Here is a 22,710-nt window from a genome sequence, read left to right as displayed (position 1 = left end):
GTATGGAGGTTATGGAGAGCATGGAGCCAGATCTTCAAGATGCACAGCAAAAGGATAAGAGGCAATAGTCACAAGTTGCAGTGAAGAAAATTTTGACTGAATATGAGGAGAAGATTTTTCACAGTAACAGAGAGTAAGCAGTGGAACAGGTGCCTAGAGAGGTTGTGGAATTTCTACCCTTGGAGATACTCAGCATTTGGGTGGACTCAGCCCTGACCAACCTGATCTGACTTTAAAGAAAACCCTACTTTGATCACTGTTTGGACTAGAGACCCCCAGAAGTCCTTTTCAGCCTAATTTTTTCAGTGATTATGAGTTCTGTGATCCAGAGAATGTGAAACGAGGAAAGATACTGAATGACGCATCTAAAATAGGATTCCTATTGCTGTATCTTAATTACAGTTTGGTAAAAAACAACTGTGGATTCATCTAGTAATGCAGCTATTCCAGAAGCTAAAATCTTGAAGTCATGAACCAGTTCTTAAATAAATGTGGGCTTTTTAATCATCTTGAAATTGCAGCAATTATTTTGAAATATTACGTGATAGGAGAAAATGTCTAATCAGGCATTGTAAAAGCTTAGTTGCTGCATCACTACTTTCTGTACAGGAAAGCTTTTGAACTCTACCTGTGTATTTTTAACTCTGTTTGGCAATGTTAAATGTAAATTATATTCCTTTATGAATGCTATATATGTATGTATCAAACAATATTTAATTGGTATGTTTTTGAGACTGTTCTTACTATCCTATTTCCAAAGAAACCTTACCAAGTCTCTTTGTATATGCGTAACTAGTTTTAATTTGTCTAATTGGGAAATGTGATCTCCCACTATATTCTTCTCTAATTGCAGCAAGAAAGCTCCCAAGGGCTTTTGTTCTACTCCCCTGGCAGTAGTACAGATCTGAGCTAGTTAAAAAGCACATCTCCAAGAGAAAGCATTCAGGTATTGAAGAACAGAAGAACAGTATCTGCCACTGAGCTAAATTCTCTTAAAACGTTTGAATCCAGTTGTATCTTCAAAACTAAATACTACTATTAATCTGCTTTGATATGGGAGAGGTTCCTCTGCTCTAAGAAGCTTCAGCATCTCTGACCCAGTGTTCAGTGTGAAGAGTTGTATACAAAGAAGTGAAGTGTAGGCTGGGAAGGCTGTTATCTCTACTGCCAGCAACAATACTATTGTGTATTTTTGAGATGATGTCCCTTCTAAGTGTGACTTCCCTAAGAAATTTAGCAGTTACTTAAATATAATTGCAGTTTCAGTGGAAGAAGAAAAAGAAGAGGGAGATACATTGCAACACAACTGGAATGATTGCTGTAGATATTTATGGAAAGTGTGTTTAGAAATTATTCTTCTGTCTAGCTTGTCACAAGAAGGGGTTATTAGCCCTGTGGAATGAAAAAAGTAGTTCTTTTTATATAGTGAACCCCATCCTATCTGACTTCCTTCAAATTCTACCCAAATTTGGTTAGAACATGTGCATTTGCGTTGTTCCAAGGTAAAGAGCTCAATCAGCATTGTTCAGGTGGAATAACCTGGACCACTCATCATGGCTTTTTTGACTGTTTATTTTGGGGTTTAAATTAAATATGTAAGGTTTTTGTGTGCTTTGTATGTGTCAGTTGGAAAGAGAAATGGATGTAGACAAGAGAACAACATTACTGTGCAAATATCTTTTGTAGTACCAGTCACCACATCACAAATTACTTTTCAGTTCAATCCAGTTAGAGGTGGGAAAGGGGTTGTGGAAGGAACTGCAAGTATGGCTGAACAGCAAAAGGTAGTGACCAAAGTAATAGTTTGTTGCACATGAGGGTTTTGGTTTTTTTTTTAGCATAGAAGGTTGGGTTTTTTAAAAAATTTCTTAGACAGTAACCTGTTCCTTTTTTTTTTTTGTTTCAGCATTAAAGCTGGACGTCTCCTCTCGCACATTCCCTATCAGCTTTACACCAAGCAGTCAAGTGTTCAAAAAGGTCTCAACTTTAACAGCATATGCAAACCTGAAGATGCCATGCCAGGTCCAAGCAATATAGCTAAAGATCTCAACAGGGTGTAAGTGTTTTAGATCCTGCAATGCAGATGCTCATCATTCACCCATGATGGGTTTGCATTTATAACTATATAGCATTTTAAAGTTCATTTCAGCTTTATGAGGGAAGCTCTGAGGCACTGAAATTTAAAAGTAAGGTATAGCTATATAAATAGTTGAGGGCAGAACTACAGTTACCTTGACTTCAAGCCTTGTCTCTAGTCTTTGGACCACAGTTTGCGTGATAATATCACCTAGGTGTCCTAGGATATAATATATCTGTATGGAGGCAACAGGCATACATTAAAGGATTATGTCTAGTGACACTGAAAAGTAGGTTTTTATTTCAAAAGTAAAAAGCTGGTATCATTTGACTACTTTTGCTAAAGGTGCCTAGGAACGATTATAAATGTACGCTAGTTGTTAAGCTCTTTCTTTAGTGTCCTTAAAAAAAAATAAGTCACAGCATACATTACGTATGCTAACAGCAAGGTTTAAGTCACGCTTGAGAGAGAAGATGGATTAAAAAATGAAATTACAATATAAAAAAAAGTGTCCTAAAGGCCTAAGACCTTGAGAAAGAAACTAGAACAGAAAGCACCAGTGAAACTTTTTAACTGGCAGAGGAGTTGGAATTTGGAAAGAAACATTCCGCTTGAACTCTTCTCTGGATTTCTTTTTCTTTTTGTAAGAAGGTTCCTACATCTTTTTCAGAAGTACATGTTTGTTCTTTAGAGGCAAGAATCATAACATTATAGAATGTTTTAGGTTGGAAAAGATACCTGGATGTCATCTGGTTCAACGCTACTGCTCAAACTGGGCCAAGGATACTGTACAAGATACTGTATTTTCTGATTTGTACTGAGTTCTTCCACAGTCAGCTGATTTATTTAAAATCCAGTTATGCATAATGCTGAGGAGACTCTAATACATGAGTGGGATTTGTTTACATTTAGGAAAAATAAAATCAGTCCCACAAAATAAATATCCTAAGCAGTATTTCATACCAGTATTTTAAACCATGAGTGGTACAATCACCATCACCTCTTATTATTGCATTGTTAAAGCTTTTTTCTATGAGAAGAATATTGATTTTTGAAATTATCAATTTAGTCTGAAAAACATGAGTTTAAAATCCTGCCCTATCCACTGATGCTGAGTATATGCCACTGAATATACTATTTTCAACCATGCAACTCCTCAAAAATAATATGTTTAATATTATTTATGTTTCTGATAATCTTAACCAAATTGTTGTCACAAGTAATTTGCTTTCAGGTTTAATTGCCATACAAGATAGCTAACTATTTCCCACCTCTTTTTGTGTATTTAAATTGCTAGCTTTGGGAGTTGGGAGTGATAGTTGGGTTTGTTGGTTTTTTTCAGCAGATCAAGAGTTTGTACAACTCTTGAAAGCTTTGGTTTTAATACCCAGAGTTAATTTTTTGAGTGAAAGCTTTGTCTTTACACTGTCAGAGTAAATGTAAATTTTCAGTGCACTTGTGGCAGAATACTTTGGTTTATATGCTTAAAAGTTGAAAAGTAGTTTGTTTTTTATCAAAAGCTAAGAACATATTTGATTTTTAGAGCTTGAACAGATTTTTTTCATTGAGGAAAAAAAAATAAAAAATGCCTTAGTCTTAGGTGGTATCTCTGTACGAGTCATTCACTTAAGAGCTGGACTCAGTGATCCTTGTAGATACCTTCTAACTGAGAATATTCTGTGATTCTGTGAAAATAATTCTCTAAAAAACAGTTTTTTGTGTATACCTGTCTTCTTGTTTGTTTTTAACTAGATAAGGAAAATCACAGGTTTTGATAAAAATATAACTCCTTCTGATGGTTTGCATATTCGTGCAGCATTCATGCTGTGCGTGGTAGTACAGTTCTGTTAACAAATAAATAATTATTGCAGTCCAGTTGGAGACCTCTTGCCAAATTAGAGGCCTTGGCAGCAGCTTTTCTAGTGTGAGCATGGTCACTCTCATGTAAACTCCTGGTAGTGCTGTTAGTAATAGATGTAATCTGCAAAATCTTTGGTATGGCTATACAATATTTTGTGCCATTGAGAGGATGTTGCTCAGAGTTTGAGATAGTTGTCTTGGGAATGTAAAAACCACTTAAGTATATACTGCTAACGATTAGGAATATAAATACTTAGCACTTGAAATGACTTGTAAATGTGCCTTTATTTATAAAAGATACAGTATTTAATCATTGTATCTGTTTCAGAAATCATATTAAAAAGTGCGAAATGGAAAATGAGATCACACCCAATGGAATAAGTAGCTGGAATGAAGAAGAGGAAGAAGAAAGTGACGATTTTGGATTTACAGAACTGGAGGAGATTCTTCCCATACGGAAACAAAATGGGATTCAGTCTCATAAAGACAGCACTGCCATTTTTAACGGACACACACACACTTCTACCAGTGCCTTAAAGACACAGGATTGCTTGGTGCCCTCCGGCAACGGTGTTGCAAGCAGGTTCTCTCCAGGCCCTGTGCAGGAGGAGGGGAAGACTGAAAAAGGCATGGTTGACTTTAGAGACTGCACAATGCAGCAGTTGCAGCAAAGCAACAAAAATACAGACTTTTCGTGGAGTCCACACAGGACTATGAGTAACTCATCCTCATCTTCATTTTTGCACAGTAATACTAAAATAAATGGTGCTCACCACTCCACTGTTCAGGGGCCTTCAAGCACAAAAAGCACTTCTGTACCTGCTCCTAGCAAGGCAGCTTCCTTACCTGTGTCCAAACCTTCAGATTGTAGTTTTATTTCTGATTTTTATTCACGTTCAAGACTGCATCATATATCAACGTGGAAGTGTGAATTGACAGAGTTTGTCAACAACCTGCAGAGAAAAAACAGCGGTGTCTTTCCAGGAAGGGAAAAATTAAAAAAATGGAAAGCAGGCAGGTCTGCACTTAAAACTGACACAGGTAGATACTTGTTTAAGGAGGTTTATGTTGAGAAGATGCCTTGTATCTTTGTACATTAAATGTCTAAATGAGACTACATAGGTTAGTATTCAATATTCATATTACAGTCAGACTATCTGGAAAAACTTGCTGACTTGGATGCAGTGAAAACTAACTGATCCAACTGCTTTCGGCTTTGTTTGGGTTTTTTTAACTTAAAATGTGACTTAATGTGATACTCTGGTCTATATTGAATTCCTTCTCATAGAAATACTATTCCTGCCGTTACCAAGATATGTGGATTGATCAAGGGGAAAAATATTAATATAAATCTATCTATATCTAAACATACACGAGTCTGTAGTTGCTGTGTGAAAATCTGTAGGGAAAAAACAGAAGAAAAAATATTATTGTTCAGCATGAAAATTTAAAAGATGAGTAACATTTGGAAGTGAGTTAAAATTAAAAATTTTTTGATAGTAAGTTTTATATAGCTCTGTGTCTGCTTAAATGGGTAGTGGTGTCATATGAGACTTCTGAACCTGCCTTGAAGAGAAATGTTTTATGTTATTGCATCAAGGGCCAAAGTGAAAAAACTTGTGTAATTCATGAGAGGCAAAGTGTTACAAACATAGATAAAGTATTTTGCATCTTTAGAATCCCTTGTTTACAGTCTTACTCAATTAAAAGGTTAGCTGTCTACCATTAAAGAGATTCCAACTCTTGTACTGTAAAAATATTTGCTTGTAATCGTACGAATATATACTTGATGGTAAATTGCCACATCTAAAAGAATTTTTAGATAATAAATTAACTGATTCTGTGTTTGTGCTGACACCCCAGTTCTCAAGCATGTTACCTTATAAACTACCTAGATACATATTTTTAATCAAAAATATGGTATTAGGTAATATATTTTTATTTTCTCTTTGATTTGGCCTAGATGATTCAAATAGTTAATACCTGTATTTCAGTTGACAAGTAGCAGCTTCTTAACCTGATTACTTGATTTGTAAATACACCCATTATCAGATAGTCCTTATTTTTCAAGAAATGAGTTGAAATTGTAAATTACTTAAAACAGGAAAACATTTTTCTGATTACTCAGTAATTAACTCACATGTTAAGCAGAACAGTCACTTGATGTATTGAAGTCTTTTTCACTGTTGCACTTTATGCATTGTTCAGATTAAGATTTTTTTGTTAGATATTGCCTTCTCTAATAAGTCAGCAACATAGACATGCAGACTTGCAACTTCTAGGAAATATTTGTAGTGCTTCAGGTGTGTAAGGTTTTCAATCTGGAGGTATCTTGCTCATCTTTGCTGAATGTTTGTGTGAGTATAGATACAACACCAAATGCATGGGAGGTTTTAAACTTATTTTGGTGTGTTTCATGAAGAATAACAGTAGCTCTTAGTGCAACTAAACTTCATCTTTTCAAAAATTCTTTTGATTGATGAACAAAAAGGAGTAAAATTCTCTGTTCCAGATTCAGTGTTAACATGGCAAAATTAAGATCCAGTGCCCACAACATATGTTAACCTCCTTGGATTGGGGAAACTTGTTAGGTAGAAGGTGTTAATTATGACAAAATAAAATAGAAAGTCTTAAGTTTAATGCATTGTTTAGGTTGTTTGTGAACTGTTTATGTTTACCTTTCGCAGAGTAAATACCTTCTTGGTGAGAGGAAACAAAAACACTTATGATTTAGAGGTGGTAAAAACTTGTAATAGTCCTTGATGACTACTGTGAGTAGTAACAAAGTGTATAAATTAGGGTTCAAGCTTTCTATTGGTATATCTTCATACTAGGTAATGTGTCTGTTGCGAGCTCAGCCAAGCCACAGAGCTGTATAATGCACGTGGATATGGATTGCTTCTTTGTGTCTGTGGCTATCCGAAATAGACCAGATCTCAAAGGTCAGTACTTAATTCTGTGTGTTACAGTTTACTCAGTTGAGCCTTTAAAAAACCAAACTTGTACTCTTACAAAATTAGCTTTGCATATTAATAATTTTTCTTACGTCTTCGATAGTCAGACTATGCTACTTTCATATCTGCTTATTGTTTCTGTCCTGTTTACTTTCTCACAATCCAAAAGCCTAGTGGAGGGAGAATTGGAATTCTCCTTCCTATCTCCTTTCAGTATCTAAAGTAAGAAGAGAGAAGTAAAATCTGTAGTAACTATTCTCTGTGATATTGCACGTATCTTATTGAGTCTTATATTTACCATATTAGAAATCAGAGATCAAATTTGAGTTGTACCAAAAATGGGGTTTGGTCACTCTCTGTTTAAAAAAAAAAAGTCCTAACAATTTTCCTGAAGTGGTTTAGGAAGCTTTGTTTAACTAGGAAAGTGGAAAGGTAAAGGCTGAGAATTAATTGTCTCTTTGCCTGAGGCATATTTTTCAAGGAAAATTTGCTTTTCCTTCCCTTTCCTATCTTACGTGTGAAGTGTTATAAGACCTGAAGCTGAACAATTCAGAAGGCGTTTAGAAGCCTGAATTGTTTAGAAGCTTGATCCTAATGATCATCCTTAGGACACAGGAGAGTTAGTGGAGCACCTTAGCAAGTTTGTGTGGGTTTGTTTATTACAAATGTACCATTCAGAAATGGAGATCCTAGTTGTTCAGTGCAAACACTGAATTTCAGTGATGCACAAGTCTGAAGACTTGGTGCAGTGATGACCATCTCACACCCAGCTATCATAGACCTTGGGAAAAAGAGTAAGCTGTACATATGATTCCTCTGCTCTCTTCTGTCCAAAGGCAGGAAAAAGATACTCCTGCTACATTTGGAACTTTAAAACCTTATTTCCTGCCAAGTTTCAAATTCCATTACTGGAATATGAAGAACGTAGGACTTTTCTGCAAATACTTTTTCTGTTCCACAGAAGTCTGCCAGAACTTTCAGTGCGTAAATTAGCTTCCATTAAAAACACCATGGAGGTGTTGATACTACAGAAAAGTCAAAAGTTTTCTAAAGATTTGATTTTGTACAGTTAAACAAGTGGAACAGAGTGTTTTGGTATTCTTCTGGTTTACTTAGCTAATAAACATGTTGAAGTTTTTAAAATCAGTACGATGTTTGCTGTGTCTAACTAATGAATCATTAGGTCGTTGGTGAAGTTTCACAGCTTCCATTTATACTTGTTACTAGAGGCAAACTCTTACGACTGTATTTTCACTCCTGGAAAACTTTTCTTTTTTACACGTGACTGCAATTAAGACATCAGATTCATTGTTACAATTCCAAGTCACTTTCATACCTGTTTCTTCTTTAATGCTCTAGGAGCATATAAGCTTGAAAGAAACTATAAAAAATAAATTAAAAGGCTTTATGATCTTATCCTACTTGTGCTGTTATTAAAATGTAAGCTATTATAGATGTTGACTTTTAAGTATGTGCATTTTTTTCCATAGGAAAGCCAGTAGCTGTCACTAGCAACAGAGGTGCAGGAAAAGCACCACTGCGCCCTGGTGCAAACCCCCAGCTTGAACAGCAATATTACCAGAATAAGCTATTGAATGGCAAAGCAGGTACAGATAAGTCTGTCTGTCTGTATGTTTTTAACTGCTGTTATAAGAGACTTTTTCCTTAAAAACTATTAATAAAGTGCACCATGGATACATTTGTTTCTTTCATGTGGGGGATTTCAGAAAAGAAATATCTTTGGACAGCGTGGTGCACTGTGGTCTCAGGAATAGCACAGCGCCATGACTTCTTGTTAGTTAGCTTTGCTCAGTATGGGTAAATTATTTTAGGATAATTTTAGGTTTTACTCACTTCCATTGAGGTTAAGATGAATGTTAAGTAGTTATTTAAAATAAGAAATAAATACAGATTGTCCAGGATCACTTTTTTTCTCAGAAAGTTAGTTATAGAGAAGAATGTACGAAATAAATTTTAAAAGTCTACTACAGTTTTTTTACTGTGAAATTAGAAACAACAGCATATGGACAGTGAGAAATTGATTGAAGTTGGCTTTTGAGTTGCATATGTAGAATATCTGTGTACAATGAGTTAATTTGGGTGGTCCTTAGAGCATTTTAGGTTTTTGGAAAGTCTGTGCAACTTCTGTGAGTTCTGTTTGTTCGGTACTTTGTTTCCTGAAAACCAGGGCATCTGCTGTAGTTTGAGAATTCCGTACTTGCCTGCAGTAATTTAGAAATTTGTTACTTTTTGTGTCCTCAAGTAGTAATGTACTAATGTAAACAAACCATAGTTTTATTAACAAGTTTTATTATTATACTACCTGAACTGTATTTAGTATGAGAAAGTATATTGCTAAACATTGGCAACTTCAGTGGCCAACAACATTCTGTTTAATCATCTTGAAGCTTAGTTTTTAACACGAGGTTGGTAGAAGTGTGTATACAAGGGGCAGCTGCTATTTAATTTCAGTTAAGATTTGGATGCTGAGTTTCTCCTTTGTATATGCAGTTTTTACCAACCTTGTGGTAACAAATATTGTTGTTATAAAGTTTACACCTCAGTAAGTTATTTTGGTGATACAGGAGGGGGGAAAAGGCAGGTTGTTCTTCCATGGTTGTTCATGAAACATTAGTATTTTGGAAATTTCCAGTTTTGATTTGGGGTTTTTTTAAGACATTTGGAAGCAACATATTACTGGAAGTGATGCCATTTGCTTTGTGTTTTTGCTGTAGTTTAACAACACTTCAAAACTGAGGTAGAATACATGTGTGTGGAACCCACTGACCTTTAAGTTTTTAAGGACTTTTCGGTATGCACCAGGCAGAAATAGCTGTGGTTTTTATAGGGTTGGATTTTCTGTAGTATAGCTTGTGTATGAAGTATTCATTGGTGGTTCAGTTTTATACAGTGACTACCTAACTTTTATTAGGATCTTACACTGGATAAGGGTGTGACTTAATACAATCAAGTATTGTATTAAGTTTGGAGAGTGAGGTGGTGAAATTACAGAAGTTTAGCTGATATTAGGATGTTCTTTGTGATTCACAAATTCAATAGTATCTCTTCTACTGTATGTGTTGCTTAAGGTTACACAGATTTCAACCTCACTGTGTAACAAGCTCAGTTTCTTACTGTGGCAGCTTTTTCTGAATATCCACACATTCATTTCTTTAACTTCAGCATCCAGTCTCACTGGCTTGCACACAGGCAGGCAGCTAGCTCTTTCTTTCTTGATACTTAGGCTGATTGTGCGGCCTGTTGTTTTGGTGAAAGGATTTTTTCCTAGCACTCTTTTTATAGTCTCTATTTCATTAGCTGCAGTCCATAATATTTTTTAGTCTCTTTATTAATTTTTATCTCCATGTGCAATGGTTTTATCAACAGAAAAACCCCAACCTGTTGTTTCTGCTTGCGTTCTCATAAGTACATGGCTTGTCTTCCTTTTGGGGCAAAGAAATTACAGTTAGTTGTGGTCTTAGATGAAAAGGTGGAATTGCTGATTAGGCTTCTCAAACACCACAGACACTTCACAGCATATGTTTAATTGTGCCATGCCAGAGGGATACACGGTCCAGTAGGCACATGTATTACATGGAAAAATGCTTTTTCTAAAATATCAAAAATACAAATGCTAAATTAGACCATTAAACATACACAATGGGAACATGTTATAAAATGAAATGAAAAGGTAGTTGGGAGCAACTTAGAACATGAGCACATTTTTACATCCATGCTTCAACATGGAACCCACTGGTTTTTGGTGCTTCATATTTTCCAGGTATTCTCTGATTTTGCCTTCTCCAGGTCTTGCTTATTTGAAAAAAGGTTCTAAATTAAAAACCAAGTAAAAAGGCAGAAACAAAGCACCTCACCCCCTCAAAAAATACACAACCAAAAGAAACCAAACAAAAAACCCCAAATCCTTATGAATCACTTTTGACCAAATACTGAATTCTGCTGCTTCAGCTACTTTTTTTTTTTTTTGATTTGTAAATTACTTCTTTAGTGATACTGATACTTCGGCTTTGATCTACGTTGCAACACAAATATCTAGTGCCAATAGAATCTTGACTCTTTTATGAAGTACTTTCTTTTTCTTGTATTAATTCATCCAAAAATGCATAACTTTTAAATTTAAAAACTTGCTGTCATTCTCACCCTAAGTCACCAAACTGAAGACAGGCTTTCGGGGTAGTAGAAGTTACTTCTCTACTTATGTGCCATCTTTAACATTCATGTTCTAAAGAAAAAAAGATTAACATATGTTGATCAGGATTCATAGTTTGGGGTCTCTTTTCCATGGCCAGGATGCCCAAGATGTGAATGTTTTCTAGGCTTCCTTTCCCTCAACCCTAGTATCTCCCTTTTCATTCTAAAGAGCAGCAGATTTAAACCATCATATTAGTCACAGATTTATTCTCAGCGATTTCTTTTTCACAGACTTGGGTCCTGGCCTCTGATTTCTCCATCCGTTGCTCCACATTCACCATGTGCCTGTCTAGTTTCCCAGCTTTTGATGAGAGGTTCTCTACCTTGCCTTCTATTGAGGACAATGTGTTCTGCATTGCCCTGAATTTCACATGAAGTGACTCCATCAGCTCATGGGGGGATCTGCTCTGCTGCGATGTGGAAAAAGTCGACGAACCCAGTGAAGATAGACAAGATGACAGCAACATCTCAGGCCAGGGCACAGGAAGGCATGGACTAAAGAAGTTGTTCTTGTCATTCTTATCTTTATTTGGGGCATAATTTTGCTCTAATTTTCAGTTGCAGACATCTTAGGTAACTTGTTGAGCTCATCATACATTAAAATATTTAAGACATAAAAAGGTGCAGAAATTTAGCAGAAATTCTGAATAAAAGCAGTTTTCCACGTGAATCAGGCTCTACCCCAGCTATCTCCACTCACTCATTACACCACTTTCTCTGGTTTAATAGCTACTCATATGTGCACGTAGCACCATGTTTCCTTTCAGTCAGCTTGTCAGTGTGTGAGTTGTTAGTCCTGTGGAATACAGTTAGGCATGGTGGCACTCTGAAGAAAAGTCCCCATTTACTATATTACAAGGGTGTGTGGTATTAAATGGACTACAGTAATGAAAAAGAACTGCATAGTGGATTTCATTTTAAATAAATAGAAGTATTTTTTTCTGTATGATACCTTGTTGTTTTGATTCTAATGGGAGTTTGGGAGAGCATAATAGTCTTTGCATCTATTAATTTTTTTCAAACCGATCTGTATTTAGAGTATAACAAGTATATCGAGGTTTACGTACTGTGAAAACCCAGGTAGAAATAAATGGAAAATCCTTTACTTGTTCCCATTATTCAGTGTCATGGAATTCTGTCTAGTACCTAGTATGTAGTGGGCCTGGAGATTCTTTAAAATTTGGATAAGAACAGGCAGTAAAACTTTACAGAATTAGGGTCAGTGTGTCTCATTTTAAGTCTGGGGTTGCAGTATTTATAATTGTGTCATTTCGATCTGAGATAAATTTATGGTGATATTTGAAAGAAGTTGATATATCCTAATGAGAGAATTATTAGTAAGTAAAAGCAGAAGTTCTTTTAATTAATATCCCCATAAGAGTGTTAAAGGAAATATAAGTTTCTAGCCAGTGTTTTTGCATTTAACCTAGTTAGCATTCTGGTTATTTCACTTCTTAAAAATCACTTTTGGTATTTAGACTGTTGGAAAAATAATTTTAAGTATGATAAAAAGTGGATTTTTATTTTGTGTGCAATTTCAGTGTTCTGGTGATAGGTGTGCTTTTTGTAAAAAGGAACATAACTAAGTGTCTTCTTGTTTAGCCAAGCAGTTGGTAAATTTTTTAGTGTCTTGTATTTGTTTACAGGTTATGGTTGTAGCAGTTAGTCACAGGTGTTTGATTATTTTTATAGTCACTAAAGCTAATCATTCTTACTTTACAGTATGGTGTATGTAGTCACCAACAAGCTGGAATTTTGTATTGATATTCTTTTTAGTAGTATGTACAGACCTATCCGCAGAGAGACATTACAGGGGAAGGGGGTCTTGTTTTTTTTCTGGTCCATGATATGAATCAATATAGAATTGAGAACCTCTTCATAAATAGATAACAGTATAGAAATTGTATAAAATGCATAATTTTTGTTTTATTTACATTCATTCTGTTGAATTCTTGGGAAAAATAACCTAAAGATAAATTTTATTTTCCCAGCAGAAATTAAAGTACCTGATAAATTGGACTCATCAGTCTGGGAGCATCCGGATTCCGCACATTTAAATGGAGCTGACTTCGATCTCACTGTTCTGTCCATGGCTGAAATAGCTTCCTGTAGTTATGAAGCCAGGTAGGTAAAAGTTACTCAGTAGTTTGCATAAGATGTCCAAAAATAGCAGTTGTTAGTTTCTTTAAATTTATCTAGAGAGGAAGTTTTATGTGTTTGACATTGTAGTTACATAGGTTGTTAGAATTTAACAGAAGGTCTTCCCTATGGATGATGCTTCTTTTTAGATGCTACTCAATAGCTCTCAACCTACATGTTACTTGAAATAAAGCCCATTAAAGAAAACCTTATGCTGTTGATTTCATAATGTTATCTTCATGTCTTTATATCGAAATTGCATTATTTTATAGAATTAATGACACATATGGAAGGTTTTACTTAAAATAAGACAGAAAGTGTGACTACTAAACTTAAAAGCATTCCTTGCAGAGACTATGCTGAGCATGTCCAATAACATAACTTATAAATCTTTAGAGTATGAAACAACTTTTATAAATATAAGCACAGTGTTAGAAATACAGTCTTTTTCTCTGATGGAAATAATACTCCAGAAATTATTTCTTCATTGGAACCTTTCTTGAGCTTGCTAGGATAGGCAGGCTTCTATTTGTATCTCAGAAAGTTAAAGTTTATTTATTAACAGGAGCCTAATTATGTAAGCTTGCACCTTGGAATATAAGATCCAGCTATCTTAGTCACTATAGTATGTGTTTGGTTTTAATTTGAGGCAGAAGATAGCAAGGAGTGCTTTTTGGAGTCTTTGTCCTCAGCATTTGCCTTAAGGCAGGTTGTTCATGCTCCATGGCTGAATATTACACAGCTGATTCAAATACTCTGTTTGCAGTTATTTTATTACCTATTAAATTGCTAGCAGTTAGACTGAGTTCCATTTCCCATCTTTTGGGGAAAAGACAAATAATTAATTTGAAAATACTCCCTATTAATTTGTGGAAAAGTTTTCACTGTGTTTACTTGAGGTTTTTTTATTATTTAATTTCAGACAAGTTGGCATAAAGAATGGAATGTTTTTTGGCCAAGCAAAAAAGCTGTGTCCAAATCTTCAAGCGGTTTCGTATGACTTTGATGCATACAAAGAAGTTGCGCGGACAGTATATGAAATATTAGCAAGGTAACTTGCTGTTTGTTTATGTGATCTTTCATGGTAGGATTATCAAGCGTATTTTCTTTGCCATTGCTGAATGCTGTTGTTCAGTTTATATTTTCATCTCCATGTTACTCTTCAGCTTCAGTAAACCTATTCCTATTTGAGGTCTTCCTTTGTAGTAGTTTTTATTTTGAGCACCATACTTCTGAGCGTTCTTTTATCTTTATGTCAAATCCTGTAAACAATCAACATCTGACTTCCAAAAGAGTTAAATTTTTTACTGATTACACCACGAGAAGCAGATCCCCTGCTTTGTTGTGAGATCCTTTAAAGAGGTGTTTTTTGAGTAACTTAAGAACGGGTTCTTGGAGTAACATCTATTAGAAACTATTTTCTGGTTTAAAATGCACTTGAACCAAAACTAAAAATTTGTTATTGTCAATGAAAAATAAATATTCAACTCCTCTAGCTGTTCCTTTAAACTCATGATGCATGTCGAAATTAGTCCTACATTAATAATATTACTGTAATTTACTGTTTTAGCGTTTTTAATGTCTAAGTAATGTGTGATACAAAATAAGCAGGGAAATGCCACCACAAAGGGAAGACTTTATTTGCTACATATTTGTTTTAACAGATGGTGAGCTGTTGCTGGTGTTTCACCTCCTTTACTTTGTGTTGATAGCTATACTCATAACATCGAAGCAGTCAGTTGTGATGAAGCACTAGTAGATATCACTGAAATCCTTACAGAGACCAGATTGACTCCTGATGAATTTGCAAATGCTATCCGCACTGAAATCAGAGACCAAACTAAATGCACAGCTTCTGTTGGGATGGGTAAGTAACTTCATTTCTGTTTACAAGCAGTGACTTGCTTTTGTTAATGTATCAAAGCTGTATAAGTTTGCTAGAACTCTTAAGTGTTTTTGGAAGATGTTGCCATTTACATTAAATTAGTGTGAATAGAAATGCAAGAAGATCTTCATAAGTGGAAAGTTTTAGGCAAAAATGTATAAGATTGCTATCATGTCTCCTTTGTTATCTAAACAGTATGCTAAAATTCCATCTGTATGATATTCTTGCATTTATTTTTATGAAATGCGACTGTATTTTTCCAGCAAATAGAAAAATGAGCACAGATTGTGCTCCTAATGGACATAGCAGCAAGAGTTCATAAGGTGACGTGATTTCACATAATTATTAGAAGGTACTGAAAGCAAGGATCTGTGTGATTTGTAGTAGGTATTGTATATGAAATCACACATCTGAAAAGACTTCCGTGATTTGTTTTCACTTGGCTCCTTCCTTTCTCTTTTGTTTTTCTAATTTGTCCCTAATTAATACTAGAATTGAGTATCTGTAAATACCTGTACTGAGTACATGTAAGTGTATGAAATCCACTTGTGGAAAGTCATGACTGTAAGCAGAATTCTTCCTTTACTGACTTTGCAATTGCAGCTACCACTATAGTTTCACTGCTGAATAACACATACTGCTAGCTCATACTTTGAAAGTAGACACTGCAAATATATAGATGAATATATTTCATTGAATTCTTTGTTAAAGTTAGAGAATTTGACTATACTTTCTGCTTTTTTTCTTGAGTATTGGACTGCAGCATTCTACTAGAAAATCAACAGAAGTTACCACAGATGTGGTTTATTTTGTTTTTACAGGTTCCAATATTCTGCTGGCCAGAATGGCAACTCGTAAAGCAAAACCAGATGGACATTATCACTTAAAACCTGAAGAAGTGGATGATTTTATCAGAGGACAACTTGTTACCAGCCTTCCAGGTACTCCTGACTTTTAGAGGACATTTTGCCTCCTGATATTAAACCAGTTTCAACTACAAATCTGCTTTCTGGATCAAACAAGTTTAGATGCTATTGCACATTTATGATCCAAAATGTTATAAACAGTAAAGATGTACAGAATACAACTGTATGAACACAGGCTTTTTTGTGTATTTTTATTGTTCCAGGAACATAAAGTTGTAACATAAAGCGTTTCCTGACCTGTAGCTCTGTGTTGTTACTCAGTACACATATGCAGTGTAATGGGACACAGGAATGGTGCACAAAGTGCTGAGTAAGCACTCATTTATACTTTTTTAGTGATCAGCTGATCTCAGCCTGCATGTATACACACATATATTTAGTATTAAATGTTCAAAGTAGTATTTTTACCTATTTAGGAAAAAAAGAAAGAAGGGCAGTAAAAAATAGGCAGCAGTAGACAATGAAATGAAAGAGTGGTAGGAACAACATCTATAGACAGATGCAGGTTTACCAGAAATTCTCTTCATGTAACCCTTTCCATGGCCTAACACAATTTACAGCACAGTATCATTTCTTCTCTTTGGCATAACTTACAGAAGGTATTTCTTCTTCAGAATGATACTTATATAGTACTGGGCTTTGGAATGTTTTAAAGCTTTCAGAATTCACTTGTATGTTCATAGTAAAAACTTTTTAGTGTTTGTGTCAATAATGCCACCTAGACAGAGAAACAGATTATCAAAGATAGAATCTGATTACCTGAGATTTCTAATTTTTGCTGACTTTGGTAACGTGAACACATAGGACTAATATTTTCTGGAAGTAACAGGCCACCTCTCCAAAACCCAGAAATGCACTTCAGTTTATCACACTTACATATGTGCTGTTGCCATGGATACCTACAATTTCCAGTGCTTGGTAATTCAAAGCACAAGTAATACAGGTATGCTATCACTTCTACTTGAAATAGTATTTTTCTACCCAGGAAGCAGTGGAACAGTGGTCAAAATATTTGTTGGCTTTCTTTTAGATTAAATCAGTTGTACATGATGGAAAACATATTACATGTTGGACACTCTCTTTGGACTGAGTGTTGTGAGGATTCAGAGCTATATAACCTGTAACAGGTAGTACCTTGTCAAGACAGTTTGCAAGTAGGAGTTGTTCACATTTTACCCAGAAATAAAGAGACTTGCTGCAGTATGACATCCAAAACTAAAATATGATACAGATTAAAGAAATAAATAGGAAGACAGCAAAAGTTTCCATTCAAACCATGTTTTACGGAGCAGAATTTATTTTATATGGTATATATTTATTTGTTAATCTGACACAACCTAGTGTAGATTTAAAAAGAAAAATTTTATTTTTTCAAAACTTAACTAGCTCTGAATTGCATAGGGTTAACAGAACTAACTGCTTTGTTGTCAGGAGTTGGCAGGACAATGGAATCTAAGCTGGCTTCTTTGGGAATTAAAACCTGTGGAGATCTGCAGTGTGCTTCGATGTCAAAACTACAAAAAGAATTTGGTCCAAAAACAGGGCAAATGCTCTACAGATTTTGTCGTGGTTTGGATGATCGACCTGTTCGTACAGAAAAAGAAAGAAAATCTGTTTCAGCAGAAATCAACTATGGAATAAGGTTTACACAGGTAAATTCTAAATTGCTTCTTTTCTGCAGTGACTTCTTTCAGCTGTAGAAGAGTCTTCTCATATTCTGATTATTTTCACTTACACTTTGATCTGTTAGAGCACCATCTTAGCCACGAAATAGAAATGAGGAAAATGAAGAAGTAGGAGACCAAACGATAAAATGGGAGGAGAGACTGCAAAAGTATTGGACTGAAAAGAAGCTTGCACAAAATTAGCTGGCTATTCTGCATTCGTTATACAAGTCTGGTACAGAAAAAGAGAACTGCAGTAGGTTTGTCAGCACCTAGCATTCTCTTTCATTTAAATGCTGATTATTTGAAGATGCCAGTGGCTGAAACAATCACCACCTGCTCCAGTACAGCATTTTTATTAGACTTCTTACAAATATTGTCGGGGTGGGGGGAGTGTTGTTGACAAAATTGTGTTTAAAAAGTAACTCAGCTTTTTGTTGAGAACTTGAGTATTTATAGGAATTATAGAAAAAAGTCAACAGGTTTGGAGAGACTTCATGATGTTGTGTAGTCCAACCTTTTGCTCAAAGCAAGGGAAGCTATGAAATCGGAGCAGTTGCTCAGGACTTTATCCAGTCTGGCGTCGGAAATCTCTGAGAATGAAGACTGAACAACTTCCCTGAGCAACATGTTCCACTGCTTGACTTTCCTCGTGGAGAAAAAGATTTTCCTTATAAGCCCTACACTCTTCATCTTCTAGGTTTGTGCTGAAAGTTAGACTTGGAATTCTGTGTTGGGGTTTCTAAATACAATTTTTAAAAACTTATTTCCGAAAGGACTTACTGTACATATATTTCAGCATTAGGATAGGAATCTACCATCTCACCTAACTTCAGCAACCTACAATGTAAACAAAACACTTGAAGTTAAATAAGACCATTGCCAGTGAATCAGCTTGCTCTCTTCAATTTACACAGTCTAACCCTGTATTAACCCTTAATGATTTACCTTTAATATTTGAAAACTATTAATTACCTAAACCTGTTGTTTTTTCTCTTCAGCCTAAGGAAGCAGAAGCTTTCCTTCTCAGCCTCTCTGAAGAAATCCAACGTAGGCTTGAAGCTGCTGGTATGAAGGGTAAACGATTGACACTTAAAATTATGGTCAGAAAGGCTGGAGCACCAGTGGAGCCTGCAAAATATGGAGGTCATGGAATCTGTGATAATATTGCCAGGTAACTACTAGGCATGAACACACTTCTGCAGGATTTTGAGCACCAAAATTTAGAGGAAGAAAGGACAGAAATTTCAAAGTTCTTGATACCTCTGTCTGTGTATCAAACTTGCAGTGAAATAAGTAGTAGTACCAAAAGTCCTTTTTGTTTGGGTTGTGCATATGTGGTGTTTTGATCATCAGTAATACATATGTACATATATATTGTTGGTGTACCTTTCCACAGATATTGAGTATAGTATTGAGCTGGAGGTTTTCTTGTAGTTGCTTGTAGAAGACATATTTACATCCTACACTACAGCACACACACAACAGTATTTTTATTTCTTACAGTGACCAGCCAAGTTGAAAGGTTCTGCTGCTGCATACTGCTTTCTCTCCCTGAACTGTGTGACGTTGGGTACTTTCCCCAGAGAGGCTTTCTGCTCTTCCTTGATAGGTTGTTGGTCACATGCTGGTTGTGACAGTTGGAGTCAGTTCTCAGAGAAAATTGCGCTTTGTACTTGTCAAGAAGGATGTCTGACAGTTTGGTAGTTGTCCAACTCTAGACATGGGTACTGGGACAGTATTTGCAGAATGATTTGCTGCAGAAGACTGAGAGGCCACTTAGGATTCTGAAGATTGGAGCTGGCATCAGACACCTTGAACTGCAGTCATCTGTCTTAGTACAAACCAGTTTGTTAGTGTTGAATCTTGTCTTTCTTCTTGTTTTACCAGTAAGTCTGCAGAGAAGTTTTTGGTCCTAGAAAAGACAAGACTCAAAGTGGAGCTTAGGAAGTTGAATCTCAAAATCTCAAGGTCAAGGACTGTGCCCCTTATTTCAGCTGTTCAAGCAGGCAACCTGTTCATGTCTCTTGACCTCCACACTTAGATCTTTTCACATAGTTGTAGGTTCCTTATCAGAAGTGCCTTTGTTTTTCCTGTGGATCCTTATCCATGTAATAAAGTCTCTCCTACTTTGTCTCCCCGTAGCACTGTTGATCTCGTTGAGATGCTCCCTGTAATGGCTGCCCACCTGTGGGGATATGGGATAACCCAGTTATTCTGCCTGGGTAGTCAGTTGATAGGTTACTGTCAAAGGAGTAGGAGCTTCAGCTTCCACAAGCAGTGCTGTTACTCTTACCCATTTTTTATTTCTGATTGATCTTTGTTTTTTATTGATAAACTGGATGATGTTATGGTTATGCTATTTGATGGTATAGGTATTGTATTCCTGTCTTTGTTAGAGCATTTCTGTTCAGTCCAGTGAAAAGCTTTTTAGCAACAGCAGAGTAAACGAGAGGTTGGTTCCAAGCAAATGGATTACAATCTCAGAGTGGTGTTCCCTCAAGTGTCTGGGTTTTCTCTTTGGTTTAAAATTTGCTTTGTAGCTATAGCTCATGACCCGTTTCTTGCTCCTTCACCTCACAGGTGAATGAGTTGCTATGTTTTCTTACCCTACAGGTCAAGATTCCCTAGAATAATAGTCATAGTACTACAAAGGATTCAGACTTGCAGACACACTTAAAGTGAAAAAAAAAATCAGCTTCTGAGACATTAATGGTATTTTTACTGCATCTTTGAAATCAAGTCCTGATAGTACAACATAGACCTTTTTAAAATATTCTTCTGGAATGTTGTGTGCCTTTAGATTCACACTGATATTGATCCCCTTTTTCTTAAAAATATTATCATCTAAGGCTTAGGGAGATCTTCATCTTGCTCACATTAGGAAGCATTTTCCTTTTCATATTGGCAGAACTAGACCTTTCTGGAGATTACTTGCTTTTCATTGTGGTTTCTAACAGATTAAAAAATAGAGTAACACCATCAGAACGGCACCCTGTCAAAACACTTCCTTATATCCATAAAGCTCACCCCATCAGAGTTAAAACTGCATGGGTTACCTCAGTGAGAAGTTTTACGTCACTCACATGTATTTGATTAGTCACTTGAAATTCTGTCCTTACCTGTCTCAAATGTTAGGCCATTAGAGAATCCAGAACAACCAAGCGCTGCTGCTGCCCTGCTAAGCTCTCAGGTGGCAATTTGTAAAACTCAACAACTAGGTCATTTTGAGACACTTAACGTACCATTAATCTGAGTTCTTTATTGTTTGTAATCCACATGCACGTGCCTTTATCTGCATCTCCCTCTGAGTTCCTTCTGAAACTCTTGCTGTAGATGTTTGAAGATTGACAACTGAAATAATACTGAACAAACTCAAGCTTGAGTGAAGGATAGAAATTCATGAGTGCATTTCTGTATGAAAGGTTTTTTTCTGGCTTCACTAGGTAGCATGTATATAAATATATACTTTATTTGACAATTTAATGTGTGGACTGCACACTGAGAATGTTCAATTAGTAAGTAACTTGCTTTTTTTTCTGTAGACCATATGCTTACTTTTAATTACTGTCAGAAAGGAACCTCAGAACAAAAAAACAGTGTTCAGTTTCTGTATGCCAAGATATTATGATCTGTCTATCTTGGAGGTCCTCTCTGGAATAAGTACAGAATTGTTCTTGTCTTTAAGATTGTGAAACAGTTTCTTTTTTAACCATGTTTGTTTATTCTTTTTAGGACTGTGACTCTAGACCATGCAACAGACAGTGCAAAAGTAATTGGGAAAGAAACTCTAAATATGTTTCACACAATGAAACTGAACATTTCAGATATGCGAGGGGTGAGTTAATGGGAAAACTGAAATTTATTCTCTTTATGAGCCTTCTTTGTTGTCTGTCATAAATTTTCAGTTCCCCAGGGTAGATGATAACCAAACTTAAGCAGAAGTGTAGATAATACAAAGCTTATGTAGGCTACACAATCATGCTATGTTTGCTATATTTACCTTTGAAAAACATGGTTAAAAAGCCATAGACGTAAAAAAAAAAAAAATTTACTGTGGTATGAATTGATCCACAACTTGAAACAGCCTCCTAAGGTAGCAAAGTTAGACTGTATCTTCTGCAGTTCTATTAGCACATGTAAATTTTGTTTTGCCATAGAATTTTCTGTAAACTTTTGCAGAGCTTTTAGTTAAGTAACTAATATAAATACTGCTTGTAATGCCAATCAGAGATAGAGATTAGAGGAGATTTTGTTCTAGACTGCAGGTCTTAGAGCAAGAAAAGTTACCAGCCTGTAGTTTGGCCTTTGTTTGCAGGTGATTTGCTGGTTCTTTTAATTCATAATTTATTTTAGAACAGTCTTGCTCATCTCAGTGGGTTTGTCATAGCAATGTGAACACATGATAAGACTGTTTTGGCATCAGCTATTTGTTAAAATGGAGCACAGAGTATTTATTGGTCATCTGTATATAGAAGTAGGGTTTTGACTCACAGTGTTGCCTTACGAAGTCAGCCCACTGGCTTGGAGGTGAGGAAATATTTATTTTCCTGTCCCTGTCTTTTTCTAGTTTCTTGTCTGTCTCCTTTGCTGTCTTTGCTGACTTCTTATGTCATTCTATTTCACCTGATTTCTTTAGCCCTTGTTTTAAGAGGATTCTAATTTAGAGTTACTGTCCCCTGGATGTTGGACATGTTGTTCTGCAAAACAATGTACTACTTCTGACCAGGTGGCCCTGTTGAGTACTGGAGGGGCCATTCAGTTCTAGATTATAAAAAAAAGTTCAGAACCATTCAGGATCCCTTAGTGGTTGTCCTTTCAGCTGACTTCAGACACCCCCAATGTATATGTCTGTGCAGGAGCTAGTCCCCTTAAGCTTTATACATGAGGTGAGCCATGCTTCAGTGTCTTTTTTCTGTCTTTCTAGAAAAGATTCTGAGCTGATACCATTAGTTGTTTGTGCCCACACTCGGGCAGATAAATGCATTCAGTT

General features: G+C 35.8%; 1 protein-coding gene across 5 annotated transcripts in view; it reads left to right on the top strand.

Moving 5' to 3' along the window:
• Nucleotides 1–22,710, top strand: part of REV1 (REV1 DNA directed polymerase) — a 72,113-nt gene that overhangs the window by 22,162 nt on the left and 27,241 nt on the right. For 3 of the 5 annotated variants that reach the window (XM_051806782.1, XM_051806787.1, XM_051806783.1), the window contains 11 exons: nucleotides 1,907–2,056; nucleotides 4,266–4,978; nucleotides 6,772–6,879; nucleotides 8,382–8,498; nucleotides 13,095–13,227; nucleotides 14,165–14,293; nucleotides 14,955–15,109; nucleotides 15,949–16,068; nucleotides 17,485–17,705; nucleotides 18,719–18,891; nucleotides 21,453–21,555. In XM_051806782.1, the coding sequence (XP_051662742.1) occupies nucleotides 1,907–2,056; nucleotides 4,266–4,978; nucleotides 6,772–6,879; nucleotides 8,382–8,498; nucleotides 13,095–13,227; nucleotides 14,165–14,293; nucleotides 14,955–15,109; nucleotides 15,949–16,068; nucleotides 17,485–17,705; nucleotides 18,719–18,891; nucleotides 21,453–21,555 (2,122 nt within the window). The remainder of the gene's footprint in view (nucleotides 1–1,906; nucleotides 2,057–4,265; nucleotides 4,979–6,771; nucleotides 6,880–8,381; nucleotides 8,499–13,094; nucleotides 13,228–14,164; nucleotides 14,294–14,954; nucleotides 15,110–15,948; nucleotides 16,069–17,484; nucleotides 17,706–18,718; nucleotides 18,892–21,452; nucleotides 21,556–22,710) is intronic. The other 2 variants (XM_051806785.1, XM_051806786.1) reach the window with 1 other exon arrangement.

This window comes from Manacus candei, unplaced genomic scaffold (genome assembly GCF_025592945.1).
Source record: "Manacus candei isolate 608988 ecotype Guabito, Panama unplaced genomic scaffold, ASM2559294v1 h1tg000069l, whole genome shotgun sequence".
Lineage (NCBI taxonomy): Eukaryota > Metazoa > Chordata > Aves > Passeriformes > Pipridae > Manacus > Manacus candei.
This window is presented reverse-complemented; position numbering and strand designations above follow the sequence as displayed.